Consider the following 17,893-nt stretch of genomic DNA (forward strand, 5'->3'; position numbering starts at 1 on the left):
TCTAAATATTGTGTTTTAAAGATTAAAAAAAAGGACAGAGTACTCATCTAAAGATGAAGAAAGATTAAATTATTTATTTCATTAATACTGGAATAATTTCTTTCATTAATGTTGGAATAATTTTTTTCGTTAATGCTGAAAAATTTCTTTCATCAATTCTTGAATTTTCCTTCATTAATTCGGAATTTTCCTTCATTAATTCTGAATTTTCCTTCATTAATACTGGAATTTTCCTTCATTAATTCTGGAATTATTTCCTTCATTAATACTGGAATTTTCCTTCATTAATTCTGGAATTATTTCCTTCATTAATACTGGAATTTTCCTTCATTAATTCTGGAATTATTTCCTTCATTAATACTGGAATTTTCCTTCATTACTTCTGAAGTAATTGCTTTCATCAATTCTGGATTTGTTTCTTTCATTGATTCTGAAATTATATCTCATTAATTCTGGAATTATCACTTTCATTAATTCTGGAATTATCACTTTCATTAATTTTGAAATTATCACTTTCATTAATTTTGAAATTATCACTCTCATTAATTTGGAAATTATCACTTTCATTAATTTTGAAATTATCACTTTCATTAATTTTGAAATTACCACTTTCATTAATTTTGAAATTATGAATTTCGTCATTGATGAAAGTATCTTTCATTAATTCTGGAATTATCTTTAATTATTCTCATGAAAGGAATGCCACATGCGACTCATGAAAGGAACATATCTAAATTAAAGAAACAGAAATGAATCGATCTGCCTGTTTTTGCTTCAAAAAATGTTTGATTAAAGCTGCGGAATTTCTTCAATGTAATTTATATGGATCCATAATTAATTTCAAAACATCCTAAACCAGCGGTTCTCAACCTTTTTTGACTCGCGGAGCCCTTTTAAATAAAAAAATTCTATGGTGGAGCCCCTTAGGCCAATTTTTTAATTATTTATCAAAGTTACTGATTCATTTTTACTATTTAAAAATATTTATAACTATTTTTTTAAATTTTACTGGTTTTTTTTTATTTTCCTTGAATGGCCGCGGAGCCCCTGGAGAGTGCACGAGCACCGGTTTAGAACCGCTGTCCTAAACTATATGGATTGATGCAAGTGGATAATATAAAACAATGCGGAGACATTAATTTTCATTTTCGTGCTTGAGAACATATAAATAAAAAGTTAAAATCAATGTTATTGCATGGATATCCACCTCAAAAGTGGGTCTGGCTCATTATTTTATGTTTAATTTTCTGGGCTTCGTATCCTTAGAGAAGAAATATATTTCTTCTCGATGTTCGTATCTCTAAGCGAACTCAATATTTCGAAAATCAAAAATTGAATTCAGTTTTTAAAATTATTGATGTGGCGGAAAACCCTACTAAATTACCGATTTCTATGCTAAAATCGGCAATTTTAACATTGTTCTCTATGGAGATCGTGTTTGTTTGCACCGAGTCACGTGATCTTCGGGGGACACCGTTCTTAGAACTCCTTAATACGTATATGAAGGCGTCTTAACCGTTCTCAGCACTGTCAAGTGGGGAGACCGCTGACGTCATACTCCCTCCAGTAATATAAGCTCTGTGGAAATTTACGTATTTTTCCTCACATTTGATCATCTCGACTTTTTAGAGAAAAAAATGTCCCTTTTTTTTCAATTACTATATTGGATTTGTGATCTTTACTTAAATGAAAATCTTACTTTCTTGAATGAAGATAATTTTATAATTTATAAATTACTCTATGACAGTCAAGAGTATAAATATAAATTTGCATCACACATATTTGTCACGTTCAAAGTTTTTCGTGAAATACACTGCGACTTGCAATCACTGAGCTATAAGTAGCTTAGAAGAGTTGATCCACTTTGCCCAAGAATATTTAGAAGACACCAACGAATAAGGCAAATACACAAAAAATACAATTTTTTTTTTGACTTTTATTATTTTTTGTGTATTTGCCTTATTCGTTGGTGTCTTCTAAATATAAGTAGCTTTTACTTGTAGCTCAGTGCTTGCAGTAATTTACAGCGAATCCTATCTCCGAGTTAATTTTTTCGAGTTTTCGGTAACATTTGAAAAATTTCCATAAAACTTGAAATTACCTGAACACAACCATTTTTTTGCAATAGAAGAAATATTTGACAGTAAAAATGAATTTTTTAATCTAATCTTCATTTTCCTGGATTATTGTTGGAATGACCTTGAATGAGGTAAAACTATGAAACAACAACTACTACCATCAAAGGGCACTTTACTACTGTTTGTAAACTAAAAATATTGTTTGTGTAGCTGCCGGTTTCTTTCAGTGCGTTGTTTCTCCGTGAAGTTATTGAGTGAGTTTCTCCGTTTCAGCTTATATTTTCAATTTTATTATTATTATTACATTTTTGCTTAATTTAAACGAATGAATATATTTATAGGTTCAATGAATTTTCATTATTGCATTTTTCAACAAAAGAATGTTTTCCTTATAGTAATAGGTTTTCGTTCCTTGTATTTTATTTTCCGTCCGGTTGAATTTTTTCATTTTTAATCTTAGTTATACGATTTGTTGGAGCAATTATCTATTGGCATATCTGAATTGAATCCTTTTAGTTATGCAATACGTCTGTAAAGCTTTTGAATAATTAATTTGCTTAAGGCAGCGGTTCTCAACTTTTTTTGACTCGCGGAGCCCTTTCAAGTAAAAAAATTCTATGGCGGAGCCCCGTAGGCCAATTTTTTAATTACTTATCAAAGTTACTGATTTATTTTTACTATTTAAAAATATTTACAATTATTTTTTTTAATTTTCTTCGAGCGGCCGCGGAGCCCCTGGAGAGTGCACAAGGAGCCCCAAGGGCTCCGCGGAGCACCGGTTGAGAACCGCTGGCTTAAGGTATCCAGCTACCTTTCTCAGCACTTTTCTATAAAATGTGGAAAAGTGTGGTTATCTATGGAAAAATCCCTTGATGTCAAATTGTAAGCAAAATTCATGTGGTATTCGAAACATGATTGCAAAAAATTCTATAAATGAAATATTTTGTTTTCACAGTAAAGTGGTGATGCAGATTATGAATCAAAATGTAAAGGATTGTATGGTATGCCCATAATTTACACCCAAACCTGTTGATGTACGTGCATATTTTTTGAAATTTCATTTGACGTATCATGTATAAAACTCTGTTAATTAGCCAAGTTCATATGTCAGACCTTAAATTTTGGTTTATAACTTTGACACAGCTTGGCAAATCCCAGGTACCACGTCTCCTTGCAACCTGGAGGAGACAAATCACTTTGCCCCTGTGGGGGTCGAGTGGTAATAGTGATGGACATGCATAATAAGGACATGGGTTCAAACCCTACAGATCCCATAGTGGTGATTGGCTGAAGTTGGTTTTCTATTGTTCCAAATAACTTTGAAACTTTGAAGCACAAACACGAGCCGATCTCCCCATTAAAAAGTCTTGCCACAGAAAGCAACAGGCCTATAATTATAATTAGTCAATCATCCACTTGAAATCTAATTGCAACTATTAGCAATTCCTGTACTTGTGTAACAAGTGTAGGCGAAATAAATTTGAAATTTATCACACTGCACTCATAGTTTAAAAAATTGACGGCTGATGGCAGCACTACACATAACAAGCCCTACACAGAAACACACTTCACGTTAGGCTCACAACACATATACACAGTTTCCAGCATGGCTCAGATCTTTGACCGCCTGTTAAAATCTCTTCATTGAGACAGAGCGGTGGGCCATGATCTTGTTTGGGAGAAGATGGTCACCATGGCGATGGTCACCATTCGCTGCTGTGGTGGTCGAGTGGTCATAGTGATGGACTCGCATCGTGAGGATCCGGGTTCGAACCCCACTGGTGCCACAGTGGTGGTCGGCTGAAGTTGGTTTTCTGTGGTTTCCAACTTGAAGGCGTGAATGCGAGCCGATCTCCCTGTTAAAAAAGTCTCGCCACAGAGAGCAACAGGCCTACAACGTAACAAATATTCAATCGTTACACTTCACTCACAATTTGAAGTAGAGATGGCAGCACTGAAATATCAAGCACAACACTAGCTACACACTCAGACTGTTAGGTGCACTCACTTTGTTCCAGACTCTACCACGAAGCTGGGCTGGAAGAGATCTCGGCAATGGGATAAGTCTAGTGACAGAGCCTCTGGCGTTCATTCGGTCACCATGGCGATTAAGAAATTGATATTGGTGCCTAAAATTTTCTTTGTAGAGTTACTAAATTGCAAGCTGAAAGCAGCACAAAATGTTTGTAATTTATAGCAGCATATACAAATACAACGCCACAACAGGCAAAATGCCCAACGAGGTGGGTGAGAATGGTGCGAGGTGGTGCCAATATGATAGAGGGTCAGCACGCCCTGAAAAAGTTGAAAGAAACATTATTCTATATCGTTTTCTCTAAATAGAAATTTTTTTTTGGGCCCTCAAAATTTTTTCTGGCACTTAGATTTCTATGAGATTTGTTCCGCCCTCCTTTTAAAAGTACATGGCAAAACATCATATTGAAATTTTGTAATGATACAATGTATAGATTTTTAAAAATAATGTTTCAAACTGAAGTCGAATGTCAAAAATTACATTGCATTATTTGTAAAACATGTTTAAAGTTTTTATTCACAGATTACTTGATGTTAAAATGCAACACTAAAATGAGCTCAACTTTGGCTTTAAGTGTCACATAAACAAAACAAGTCCTGTTTCAGAATCACAAAAAATAGGCCTTTCATAAAAAATGAAAGTAAAAAAAATAAAATCTATATTTTCTTCCGAAATTACATTTTAAACATAGTGGTGTACCTTAAAAGTATATTTGCAGGTTACAGAGATACCTTGGCTAACAAAGATAATTCGTTTTGAATCACATTTTCTTATTGTAATCCTCATTAGCCCTAATGTGATTTTCCATTTTAAATCAATCAATTCGTTCTAGGTCGCCTACTGCCCAAAATTTAAAGGTAATGTTAAAAAGCTCTTTAAAAAACAATAGAGAAACTGACCATAGGCTGAGATGAACAACTTTACAGTTAAATGAAAGAGAATTTGAAGGAAGACAAAGCTGAAAATCTATTTAATTTTTTACACTACAAATCAGTTGTTCATAGCAATGCAATCGCCTTGTATATGATGTGGTTAGTCCATTTGTCTCTCTCATACATGCAGATGAGAAAAAAAAAACAAACACCTGGAATATCCAGACCATTCAGCCTGATGCTAAAAGTCTTACCATCTGCACTGAAAACATTTAAGTTAAACTCCCCTTCAGACTCCAGCTCTCTTTTTTAAAGGCATTTTCTCTCATTTCATCAAAATGATACATAATGGCTCAAAACCTTCCAGGATGAGAAATATAAAGGTATATCTGAAAAGAGTGATTCAGAGACCTACATAAATTAATTATGTTTAAGTTCCTAGCTGTAGTGAAGATGATTGGCACGAAAATTCAGCTCACAATGTGGCTGTGTTATGTTAATGCATACATCTATATCAACTAAAAAAAATTTATACTAGATATAAGTTACAGAAAACTGGCTATATAATATAGATGCTGGTTTTTTTGCAAAGAAAAATTCATCTCTGCCTCTATGGGGACTCGACCCCATGCCCTCTTGTATGCTGTATTATTTAAAAACTTTTAAAGACTACAAGCTGAAAAACTGTGAATAAACTTTGTTAGCTAAAAATTTGTAAACGGAGGTATATCACTGTATTTCTTCTGGCGTTATGCATTTTTTGTGTCTATAAAGACTGGTTATTTTAGAAACAAAGAAATTAATATTGTTATGCATGTGTGTGTATTTCAGGTCTCATACATAAATATGCGTGGTAGAAAGTGGCAAAAGATTGTTTTTGTGAGCAGTGGCAGTCTTTTAGCTGCTTATGGCTTGTACAAGTATGGAAGCCATAATAAACCGGTGATTCATTCATTATACTTTTCAATACTTTTATTGAAAGAACATTTCATACCTATAATGTATTTTTCCAGGATAAATGTTTACAGCTTTTTTATAGGCCTATAGGCAGAGTTGGATTTTTGATGCGACAAGTGTCAAAAACTGTCAAAAACCTATAATCAATGTGTTAAAATATTTTCTTTTGTCAAGTAGATATGTTGAATAACCATAAACATTTTTAGGGTGGCATGGACTTTAGATACCATTCAGAAAGTCGCCAAATGGGGCACCTTGGAAATGTTTATTTATCTGCTTGCCTGCCCCAACTGGATTATACTGCCTTCTTTGTTAGGGCTTTAAACCTGCTTGGTGAAATAATAGTGATAACAGGAGATGGGAATAGTAGCCGAAAACCCTGTATAATTACTATTGTATTGCAATATTAATAACGGGGCATTATAAAAAAAATTACATTTTCTTTCTGATTCAATCAAATGTGGTTCAGGTGTATCAAATTGACAATAATAATGGCTCGCAAAGCTGGGCCCTGCAATCATTTATTGATTCACAAATATTCCAATACATTTGCATTGCGATAAGCTGCAGCATTTCTTATTCATTTTTTTTATTATTTATCATTTGGGGGTTATTTATAGGGAGGTGTGTCATGACAAAGAAGCAAAATCTCATCTATGGTTACAGCTGTAGCAATTTTACTATGTTCCCTCTTATGACTTATTTGCATGCACCTATGCTAGCGATTGGACGAATCGTTTTCTGCGCTATTGCACTGTTGAATTTGGTCATTTCGCTTTCATTGCTTGTTGCTGCATTTCCTGCTCACAGTTCTGTTTCAGCACCGATTTTTTCCTATTGTTACGGTGTTAAATTGCTTCTGTTGGTCTGGCCTAGTGACATCAAACCCCACTGAATTTATTTTTCCGGTGAATTTTAATTTTGCATTTTTGAGATTTTTTAAAATTTGGTAGTACCAGTGTACTGTCCATCGATGCACATGTTGATTTAGCTTTATTACATGGATTATTACATGTGTACATGCCACAAGGATTATTCATATTTCTAACGGATTATTACAGTGTCGTGGAGGAAGGAGAAATAAAAAAAAAAGCTTTTTCATTTCCTTACATTATTCCTCAAGATGCTCTAGAGTTGCAACCTGAGGTCTTCGTGCCCATAGTGGTAACTTAATTCCATTTTCACTCATTTTTATGCTTTTTGACTTTTCCAGGTTTTCCAGTCAAGTTTTCGAAAAATTCCCGGTAATTTTTAAAGATTAATAATTAATAATAATTAATAATTTTTTAAGATAATAAAAAATTAAAAGAAAATAATTATAATCATAAAATTTATACAGTATATATATTAGTTATAAAATTAATATTTTAACTATCGTAACATCATAATCATAGATTATTAATTGTTGTATTTTTTATGCATGTATTTATGTTTTTCAAATCATCATCATCAACCATTTTCAATCTACTGCTGGATGAAGGTCTCCTCTAAATTTTTCCATGTTATTCTGTCTGATGCTTTAGCTATCCAGTTGATTCCAGCCACTTGATCTCGTCTATCCATCTTGTGTAGGGGGATGCCTTCTTGGATGTTTAACACTACAAGGAGTACCAACCCAGAATACTTGTGGTCCATCTGTTGTCCTGTCTTCTTGTAATATGTCCAGCCCATTTCCATTTTAAACGTTTAATTCTTTCCATGATATCATATACCTTGTGTGGCTGGTTTTAAATACACCTGATGGAAAAATGGAACACATTCAAGGAATGCAAGATTCCCCCTCTTCTGCAATATCACTGTCTGAAAACATTACCTTAAAAATATCTCTAATATCCTTAAATAATTATAGGATGAGTGAAACATCACTAATTTCAATATCCATAAGATCCTATACCTTCACTGTTTTTTCCTTTACGACAAAAGCGTCAAAGATGCAGTTGGTTTTGCTGCATCACAATTCTTTGCATTTAACTTTTACACTCTGCACTCTAGAGCCATTCGCTAGAATTATTCAACAATCTAGGGAAGATTGAGATCCTTGAAGTCCAGCAAGACTCCTCTGATTTCACATGCTTGGCATGGCTCTGAATAGCACCGCTGTGGTGGTCGCGTGGTCATAGTGACAGACCCTTGGCTCTTGAAATATTTGGTTGTCACCTAAATTTTTTCCAATTTATTAATCCCTGGTTTAAATTAAAAGGTGCAAAACAGAATCTTCTTAAAGGAAGAGAATAATGAATTATGTTCTAGTGCATACAATTTTAGCTGGGTGACTATATTCATAAAAAAATGGGACATTTTATTGATGGACAATTTGTGTTGCAACTATAAAAACATAATTTGAAGTTAGCATTAGAATAATTTGAAAGGAATACAGTAGAGTGGGGTTACTTCATGACTACAGGGGAAACTTTGTGACAAACTCATTTTTAAAATTCAAATTTGAAAATTTGGCATGAAAGGAGGTTTTTAAAATAAGTTTCTTCAACTTCATGTAGAGAATGATAAGTTTATAGATAAGCACAGTGTTTGGTGCCATTTTTTGAAAGATTTAGTTACCACTGTTAACATTGATAGCGGCTGATTGAGACACATCGTGCATCTGCAGCGAACTTCAACTTGCTGGGATCACTGAATGTTTCTTGCATCATGTGAGTATTAATTTTACTTGCCAAAATTACTGACAATGACATTTATAGCTTATTTTTGAAAATCCATTCATCATCGGAGGTATCACAGGTACTTAAGTAAAAAAACTTACAACTGTTGGGTAACTTTGTGATAAGTGTTTTCCAGACAATTGACAGTTTTGAACTTTTTCATTGCAGTGACAAGTAATGTTTCTGAGCATGACTTTGTAGTGGTGAATTGTGAGGATGACCTCTATCCAGGATAGCTGACTAAAATCAAGGCAAATGCTGATGAGCCAGCTGTCAATTGCATGGCAAAGAAAGAACGAACGCAGTGGGTTTGGCCTGCATGAAAAGATGAAATTGTTTTTTCAACTAGAGAACTTGTTATGACCATTAACTCTCCAAAATAAGTGGGGCATTGAGAAATTTTCCAGATTCCTGAATTAGAAGGAAGGTGATGAACATTGTATTTACCATAGATACATACTCTCTTTGTACATAATTTTTCCTCCTTCCTTTTTAATTGCATTTTGTGTTTTTATTGCAGTTAATGGGAGTACCTATTTTTCCTTTTGAATCTTTAAAAAATAAAAAATTATTCAGATAATGTGTGTGTTTCATTTTACACTTTTTTTTAAAATTCCTATGTGAAAAATGAAGAGAAAAAGTAGATAATTAGGTGGGAAAAATTAAGGTAGATTGCTTGTGGTATCTTTTTTTATAGTATGACATAATGCAAGGTAGCATTATGACAAAAAAATCAATGTGTTTTCCATGTGTGAAATAAGTCTGCCACACCAAGCTACCTGACTTATGGGGTAAAATTGTGGCAAAAAGGGAAATTTGTTATAACTTATAAATATATGTATCAACTTCAAAAATTTGTTTGTTCTAGAATTGAGATATAGAAGTATCAAAAAAAAAATTGTTTCCTATTTAAAAACCTATTTCAACGACTGAAAAAATTTCATAAATCAAAAACTTATTACAAAGTATTCCCATTCTATGGTAATACCACTTCCATGGGTGATATTGCTGACTAATTGAAATTTTCCAGGTGGTTAACTTATGCCATATCTGAGTAGTTTTTACATTAAATGTTTTATCTGCCATTACAGCAGACATCATCAGTGCTGATGACGGCAGGTATGTTATGGTGGTTCTTGATTGGTTGGGTGGGTTTTGGAGTCTTCAAATTCAAACCAGAGAGCAGAATTTGAAGATGTTAGTTTCGCTGCAATAGTGGACAAAGCATTTGCTGTAAAAATGACTAAAACATGGCACAACAACTTGAAATTTTCAATACGTTTGTAAACTCCAGTATTCAAAAAGCCTACCTTCTCTCTTCATTGATGTTATTGTCACCATATTTTTAGCAGAAAATCATAAGTTTTAGAAAATAAACTCGTGCAATGTGAAGCATCTAATGCTTTAAAACAAAAACAGAACTTTTTGGTTTCTATGTGTGTACTGTTCTATTTGTACATAGATATTAAGCTTAGTATAAACAATGATGAATCAGAGAATAGGGCCAACAAGTGGTTTCTTAAAAGATAATGTGTGAACATGTGCATGTGTAAAGTATCTGTACCTTTTTCATTGTACAATCCACAAGGATAGTTGGTAGTCAAATTCTTGCATTTTCATTCTTTTAATTTCTAATCTTGATTAACTGATTTTTAAAAAAACAACAAAATTCATGCAAAGAAATTGCATGGCTTGACATAGTTTAGCACAATGAATCTTTTCTAGCAGGCAGTGTTAATTTTTAATATATTCCTGTAATTGCCTATACCTTTGCCAAGTAGGTATGTGAAAAGACTGTTTTATGCATCATTTAGAACAATATCAGTGTTGTATTGGTTTTAACAAGGGGTGGTTTAAACTGATATATATTTAATATATCAGTCAATATTAATTTCGACCACTTCAAGCAATCGAAACTCAAACTTTATCAAATTTTTTCTCATTAATTCTTAGAACATAGTTACATGATACTGCTTTAATCTTTTGACAGTTTAATTAATTAGAAAAAAATATTTTTTGTTCATTAAAGCACTTGATTTTTTTCCTCTGAATTTGTGATATTCCAAATTCCTTAATTTACAGAATAAAAATTTTGATCCTTTTAACACATGATGGGTCGGGGGGAAAATGGTTCCAGTCCAAAAAAATCAAAATTAATGTTTTTATGGTTTTGTATAGCTTTTTCAACGATGTAAAACACCAGAGGCGAAAATGCTTTCAGTCCACTGTAATAAAGGAAGAAAGATACAGCACATGCACAGTAGAAACAAATTTGTGACATGTACAAAACACGGTATTTGAGTGTGTGTGTATTTGTTTTGCTTTACTGATGTGTAATTCGTGCTTTGTGCTTATGAATTTGAGGTTAGTTCATGTATAAAAAGTATCACTGAGTATAGATTTATGTTGTGTCCTAAACAAACAAGATTCCAGAGGAATGGATGCAAGTTATAAGAAACAGTCATGTTTATCTCCCTTCACAGTCATTGACTGTAAACAAGAAACTTTTAAAGCTTGCACAGATATTTTAAAGCCTATATACCAGTAAAAATACCCACTGCCGACAAGGCTAATCAGATGCCTTCATGTGGATAGATCTAAACCACGCTTAGAGTGTACCACCGTTACAGTTTCTTTGGTAGTTACACCAGCCATGAAGTTGCTGTTAAAAACAAGCAAAAAGCTAGAAAGGACCATCAACAAGAGAACATGCCTATTGAAGAATTGGAAATTTTGTACAAGGCCCCATTCTCTTGTGTGAAGTACAATGACCTATAACCTTTAACAAGGTTTCTCATCAATCCTGAAGATAAGAGCTTTCACAACAACTTGGCGTGGGATGGATGCGAGAGCCATGAGCAGCATGATAACGTATACTTGGAGTATATGAACAACAATGAGATGATTGAAGATAAACTTTTTTTTTCACTGAATATTTTTCTGCACTAACCACCAACAATTTTTCAATCTATTTTTAATTTAATTCATCCTACCATGATCAAATATCATAATTATTCAAATTTTATGCAATGTGATTGTGTGTTTGGTTTCAGAATTCTGCTCAAACTAGATGTTTGAGGGAGTGAAGCCAAGAAAAAAAAAATTTTTATATACAACCATTTTTTTATTTGCTTTTTAAAAATAGTTCGGTTTGAGTTTTACATAACTTGTACCATGATGTAAAATTAAAATAAAGTTTCTAAGATTGTAATTAAACCAGATTTTTAAAGAAAAACTTTGTTTTTCGGACTGAAAACATTTCCTCCCCCTCCCCCCCCCAACCCTTCATACACTATCAATTAATTAAATTTTTTTTAAACCACCTATTTTAAGGAAGAAAGAAATTTAATTTTTTTTTTTTTGTAATTTTAATGTTTCTTTTGACATGGGCAAGTCCAGAAAACATACAGGGGAATTTTTTTTTTCATTAATTTTTTGATTGATATGTTGAAACTAAAGGATCAGAAGGGGAAATAAAATTTTTTTTTTATAAAAATCTCTAAATCTGAATTTGTTAGAAGGTTAATAACTCAATTAAATTAATGGCTGAAAAAATAAAGTATAAATATTTAAATGTATATTAGTTAATTACATTTGAGTAAAGATTCAGTGATTATATATATTTGAGTAAATATTCAGTTAAGATTTAAACTAGAATGAAATTGAATTCAAGCCATTAAAAACAACCCAAATCCAAAATCAGAATGATCAATACAAATCAAGGTGGTTGTCATTATAGTAAAAACCAGAGTATATACACGACCCTTATATTCTAAACTGTCCAAAACCTTCACCTCATTACCATACATGAAAATATAATATGAAGTTAAAATATTTATAAGCAGATAAAAAATATTGTGAATTTTAAAAAAGAAAAGTTAATGTAAAGTTATATGATTAATATTAATTTATTATAGATTTTCTGCTTTAACCACCAGCTGGACAAAATGGCCAACAAAACATTAAGCACAAAAATCAAATGGTACTTCTATATAGGCAGATTTAAGATTTAGACAGTTGACTGCTTGTGGGGCTCTAATAAGTTAGTTTATGTGTTAGTATAGCATCAAGTCTAATTGGTTTTCACTTTGAGGGTTTGGACAGTCAAAAGTTCCTAGTTAACCATTCCTATTCAGAATAAAATTCAAGATTGATAAGCTCCCCTTAACAGGGAGGGTTGGCATTTTAAACCAGACACTGTCTAAAAGTGGTTTTAGCCGTCCTCTTGAAACTCTTTAAACGTTTCTCCTATTATTTTTATTTTATTAAAATAATCAGTAAATAATATTAAGCTAATCAAGTTATAATTAAGTGAATTTAAATAGGCCAATAGTTGTAGAGCCTGCTGTCAGAGCCACAACTATAAACAAAAATTTACTTTGTCACCGGGAGGCCAGAGTCTATTTTAGCATCCCCTTCCCACAATTTTGAATGGAAAAACAGTAAACTCAGTGCTCTTCCTGATCCAGTGCTATGAGCACTAGACCCCATGCCTTCTACTTGATGTGGCCTTGCCTGCTGTAGGAAGAAGGTGACATAATACTTTGACAGCTCTGTGAGAGAAACTACTCATTAAAAAATTAATAATGTTACAATATAGTCTTCAGTATTACTGTTTTAAATAGTTGGCATCTTAAAAATAACTAATTAAAAATGTGATCAATTGATTAAAATTTTTAAATTTTTTCATTAACCAGTTGAAAATTTCAATAAGTTCCTAGCCCCACTTGAAGGTGGTGCTGAAAATGGTCTCCTTCAACAGCCAATTTTTCAAAATTTTATAGTACTTTTCACAAAGTGACACTATTTATATGTTGAATCTCTTCAGCATCCAAATCTTTTTGCATTTTAGAACCTATTGAAGGCTAAAAGAGTAGAAAAATTAAACCAGCACAGCCAAATACTCAAAGATGCTTTATACTGAGGGATTCACAGCTCTTTACTTGGACACTTTGAGAAAAATGTTTCAGAATTTGCAAATGCATTCAAGTATGCTTGGGAGTCCACATTCAGCATTGATAATGAGCAGGTCTTGTTTTGCATCCTTAAATTTGAATGTATATAAATTTTCAAGTCATTTTCTCCATAGCACAAATTTAAAGGTGAAATCTCTAGGAAGAAACTCCCTGTATACAGTGGGTTTCACTTATAACTTTTTCCCATTGAGTATGACTTATTTTCATGGTCCCAGCTTTTACTAATGCTTTTTGAGATTTCCGGTTTACAGCATTTTCCCACTAACAATGTTTCTTCATGACAGGTTTTTGAAAAATGCAAGTGGGAACCACTGTATATAATAGTTTTAAATAGTGTGGATTGATTATTGATATTTACTTTTTTAGAAACTAGTTTATGCTGATAAAAGCATCAAAGATCAGCCGAAACTTCCTTTGCCGACACGAGATGAGAATTTGAAAGCTTTACAGACTACTCCTATGTTTGACTTGTTGGTAATTGGTGGTGGTGCAACTGGTTCTGGCATTGCCCTTGATTCAACATCAAGAGGTATGGATTTTAAATTTGTTGGTAATTTTTATTGGTTTTGTTTTTATATTATTTACAGTGGAACTTCAGTTAACAAACTTAATTCGTTCTGCTCAAGCTCGTTATCTGAATTATTCATATATTGAATCGAACTTCCCCATAGGAAATAATGGAAACTTGGATGATTCGTTACACAATTATTCATTCACACATAAAAATGACCAACAAAAACAGCATTCAGACAATAATGTAACACAATAATATAATGAATATTACAATTAAATACATATAATATAATAACTTTTTATAAATGAACATGCTGTACGATAATGTATACTTACTCTAAACGAGTCAATAAAGGAGGGATATCGTTTAGGAGGATTTATGGACTCAGTTGTTCGCATACTTATTCTTTTTGTGTCTTTGAAAAAGAACCTATCTACTGACACTTGCTTTTGTCTCCTTTTTAAGATTTCTCGGAAATGAGAAATTCCATTGCTGTTGTACAGATTTATTGCTTGCTTTGCTACAGCTTTATTTCATTAGTGCTTTTCTACAAAATTTTTCACAAATTCTCCCACATTCTAAACAACTTCCTAATCTGATTTGAAAAGTGAAGAATTTGTCCTCACTTCTTTCTTTCTCAGGTGGGACACCCTCCATAAACTCTTGCTGTTACGTGCAAAGATCCATCTACGGTCAACTCCAGGCTATGTTCTACCACTAGTTCTTGAATGTCATCCTCATGGACCTCCAGCCCCATGGTCTTCACCAAGGACCGAATCTCTTTGTCAAATGTTGGCTCCTGTTCATGAGCTAGGCCCCCTACCCAAAGTCATGTTTCAATAATGCCCACAGTTTTGTCGAAGCAGAATTTTTAAAAAAAAAACCGGTTGCAATGCTACATCTACTTTTTATCATAAACAGTCGTGCTCACACGTGTGTGTTAGTTTTTTGAGCAAGGCACGCTGACCGGAGACTGTATTAGAGAATATTACTCACAATTTCAAAGTACGCATAGATGAAAGAGAAAAGCCATCAGCTCAGTTGCGATAACGTGAAAATAAATAAACAAAGCTCAAATTTTTGCTCGTAATGTGAATCATCGTTTGTTAACCAAGTCAAAATTTGTTCACAATTTTTGCTTGTTATGTGAATGCTCGTTAACCAAAGTTCCACTGTACTTGAATTATTTTAGCTCTAGTCACTGGTTATTCAGAAAGTATCTGTATATGCATGTTGGATAATGCTTTTGTAATAATTTAGTGAAGCAATGGTGTATAGCTTTATAAGTGCATTTTTTTTCCTTGTGGCTAATTCAAAGTAGCCTATCCAATAACTTTTTCTATTGTTTTTTTGTAAACATTTTTTATTTGTACCAATACGGATAAGATCTTGCTGAGTTTCAACTAGGACAGAGAAAGACAGATATTCTCTCAAATGCTCTGAGATAGCTATGATTTGCTACAATGGTGTTGTGATTGAAACATCTTTCAATGATTTGTTTTCATTGGCGTACGCAAAGGGGGAGTTGGGGTTCTAACCCCCTCCCTCAAGCCGAAATTATAGTGTTATTTTTTGCAGGAAAAAAATGTAAAACACCCCCCCCCCCCCTTGAGAAAAAAAAAATCTAAACCCTCCTCCTTGAGAAAATTCTGCGTATGCCTGTGTTTGTATCTGCAGCCAAAAACTGAAAGCAGGAAAACAACCGTTTTGAAAATTTGTCTCCCCTTATCTTGTTAGTTTAATTATTCTACTTCATACAAAGAAAAGAGGAGGGGGTTGTTTTGTTCAGTCAGAGAGGCAGCATCTTTTACCATATTGAATGACTTTTTTTGAAAACTTTTAAAAGCCTCAATGCTTTCCACTGCTGTTCAAATATTTTGAATGAAAAGAAATTTTTCAAAAAGAAACTGTTCATATTGTAACGTTTCACATTCTGTATTTCTTTAATTTTTTTTTCCAATGATGGAGAGAATTATTTTCCTCCTCCCCACAATCTATCACCTTCTCCCTGGTACAACTTCTTGTGAAGAGAACTGTAATTACTGTTAAATTTTTGCAATAGTGACTTGCCTGCCTTGTTGGCAATGTTGGGTCTTGTTTAGTGTATAGGTAAATTGATCAAGGTATATGAATTCGTACAAAGAACATACAGATGCTCATTATGTTTGGATTGACAACCAGACATTAAAACAATATAAGCATTTTGGCGCGCAAGAGGCATGGGCGGACGGGCATGGGGGGCAATACCCCCCAGCATCACAGGTGGAGTTGACTGATCAAATCTATATGTGTATATATGAATTGACATCATCATGTCCCCCCGGACTTTCAGGTCTATCTTTGCCTATGACAGAAGAAAAAGCCCAGGGTAGATGCTTTAAAGACAAAATTCTCTCTCTTTTTTTTTTCCCCCTTCCTCTCAGGATTTTGGCTACACATAACTTTGATCCGTATAGATAGGCATCAATGAATGAAAGGTTCGCATTCTCTTGTGAGTGACAACAAGCCAATAATATCTACAAAGAACTTTAATTGCCACAAAATGATATCAGAAGACCTTGCCTGAAAGCGAATGTCTGGCCTGGTTTTGTATGTACACAAATTTCTAAGATTTGGTTAAAACTTGTAAATTTGCACATAGAACATTTAACTCCACCTAAGGATGAATACAGACATGTGTGATTTGACAACTGGATGATAAAAGATATAAATATTAAAGAATGCAGAGTATATATTGTGCTTATTTTTCTTTTATGAAAGATAATTTTTATTTTACTCTGTACATTGTTATTAAAATATATGTTCTGTCCTACTTGATTTAATAAAACCATTTCTCTCTTCTAAGGGCTAAAAACAGCTCTTATAGAGCTGGATGATTTCTCTTCTGGTACAAGTAGCCGCAGCACAAAGCTTATACATGGAGGCGTACGGTATTTACAAAAAGCCATTATGCATTTAGACTTGGAGCAGGTATCAATTCATATAAAACTTACACGTTGTATGTTGTTACATAAATGGATTTACCCAGAAATTCAATGGAATCAGAGATAAGTACATAGCCTATATGTAGCAGGGACATAATCTAAAAATTAAAATATATTGATTTTGAAATAAATTAATAAACATTGCAGAAATATATGGAAAGTTGAAACTTATCATATAAAGAATTTTTTTTCTAATAGACAAAGGGTAAAAAAACATTACATTTTAATGTGATTTCAAGTGATATCTAATTTCTTGCTTTCAAGCATCATTTAATTTCAGTAATTCCATCTATTTAGGAATTACAGCTCATCATTTTTCTAATGCTTCATAGCATACATGCTTATGCAAAACGTGAAAAAATTCATTATGTGTAACTTTTTCAATTCAGTTGAAGGCATTCAAATTTTCAGCTTGTATGTCATTCCTGTCAAATTTTAAAACTTTGTTTTTCTTTTTAATTATAGAATGATGTAGTGTTTATTCTGCAAATATCAAAAGCATTATTCAGTAAAGCTATATATAACAAGGTGTCTATAATTAAAGTTTGCATGTTCTGCACTGTCTACAGGGTGAACTAGCTATCAGAAAGCTATGAAACTTCGAGAACGTCATACTGAACAATGGCGGGGGGGGAATGATTAGAAAGAAATTAAGAGCAAATGAAATCAGTCCAAACCCTATCACTTCAGTTCATATATCCCTAGAATATTTTACACAAATTGTAGTGCACATGTTTATTTTTGTGCAAACATGTGACCAAACTGCTCAAGCATCATGACAGGCTATCTAAACATCTACAACAGAACCATTTCTATT

The 17,893-nt window shown here is 33.0% G+C and overlaps 1 protein-coding gene across 4 annotated transcripts in view; it reads left to right on the forward strand.

The window, feature by feature from the left end:
• Window positions 1-2,181: 2,181 nt before the first annotated feature.
• Window positions 2,182-17,893, forward strand: part of Gpo1 (glycerophosphate oxidase 1) — a 39,753-nt gene continuing 24,041 nt past the window's right edge. The window contains exons 1-5 of one of the 4 annotated variants that reach the window (XM_089239218.1): window positions 2,290-2,332; window positions 3,034-3,112; window positions 5,817-5,927; window positions 13,945-14,107; window positions 16,938-17,062. In XM_089239218.1, coding sequence (XP_089095344.1) covers window positions 5,832-5,927; window positions 13,945-14,107; window positions 16,938-17,062 — 384 coding nt within the window. In that variant the 5' untranslated portion in view covers window positions 2,290-2,332; window positions 3,034-3,112; window positions 5,817-5,831. Of the gene's footprint in view, window positions 2,333-3,033; window positions 3,113-5,816; window positions 5,928-8,923; window positions 9,030-13,944; window positions 14,108-16,937; window positions 17,063-17,893 lie in introns of those variants that run through there. The other 3 variants (XM_089239217.1, XM_089239220.1, XM_089239219.1) reach the window with 3 other exon arrangements.

This window comes from Pholcus phalangioides, unplaced genomic scaffold, assembly GCF_987345545.1.
Source record: "Pholcus phalangioides strain wild (caught in Gottingen) unplaced genomic scaffold, Ppha-v1.0 ptg000011l_1, whole genome shotgun sequence".
NCBI lineage: Eukaryota > Metazoa > Arthropoda > Arachnida > Araneae > Pholcidae > Pholcus > Pholcus phalangioides.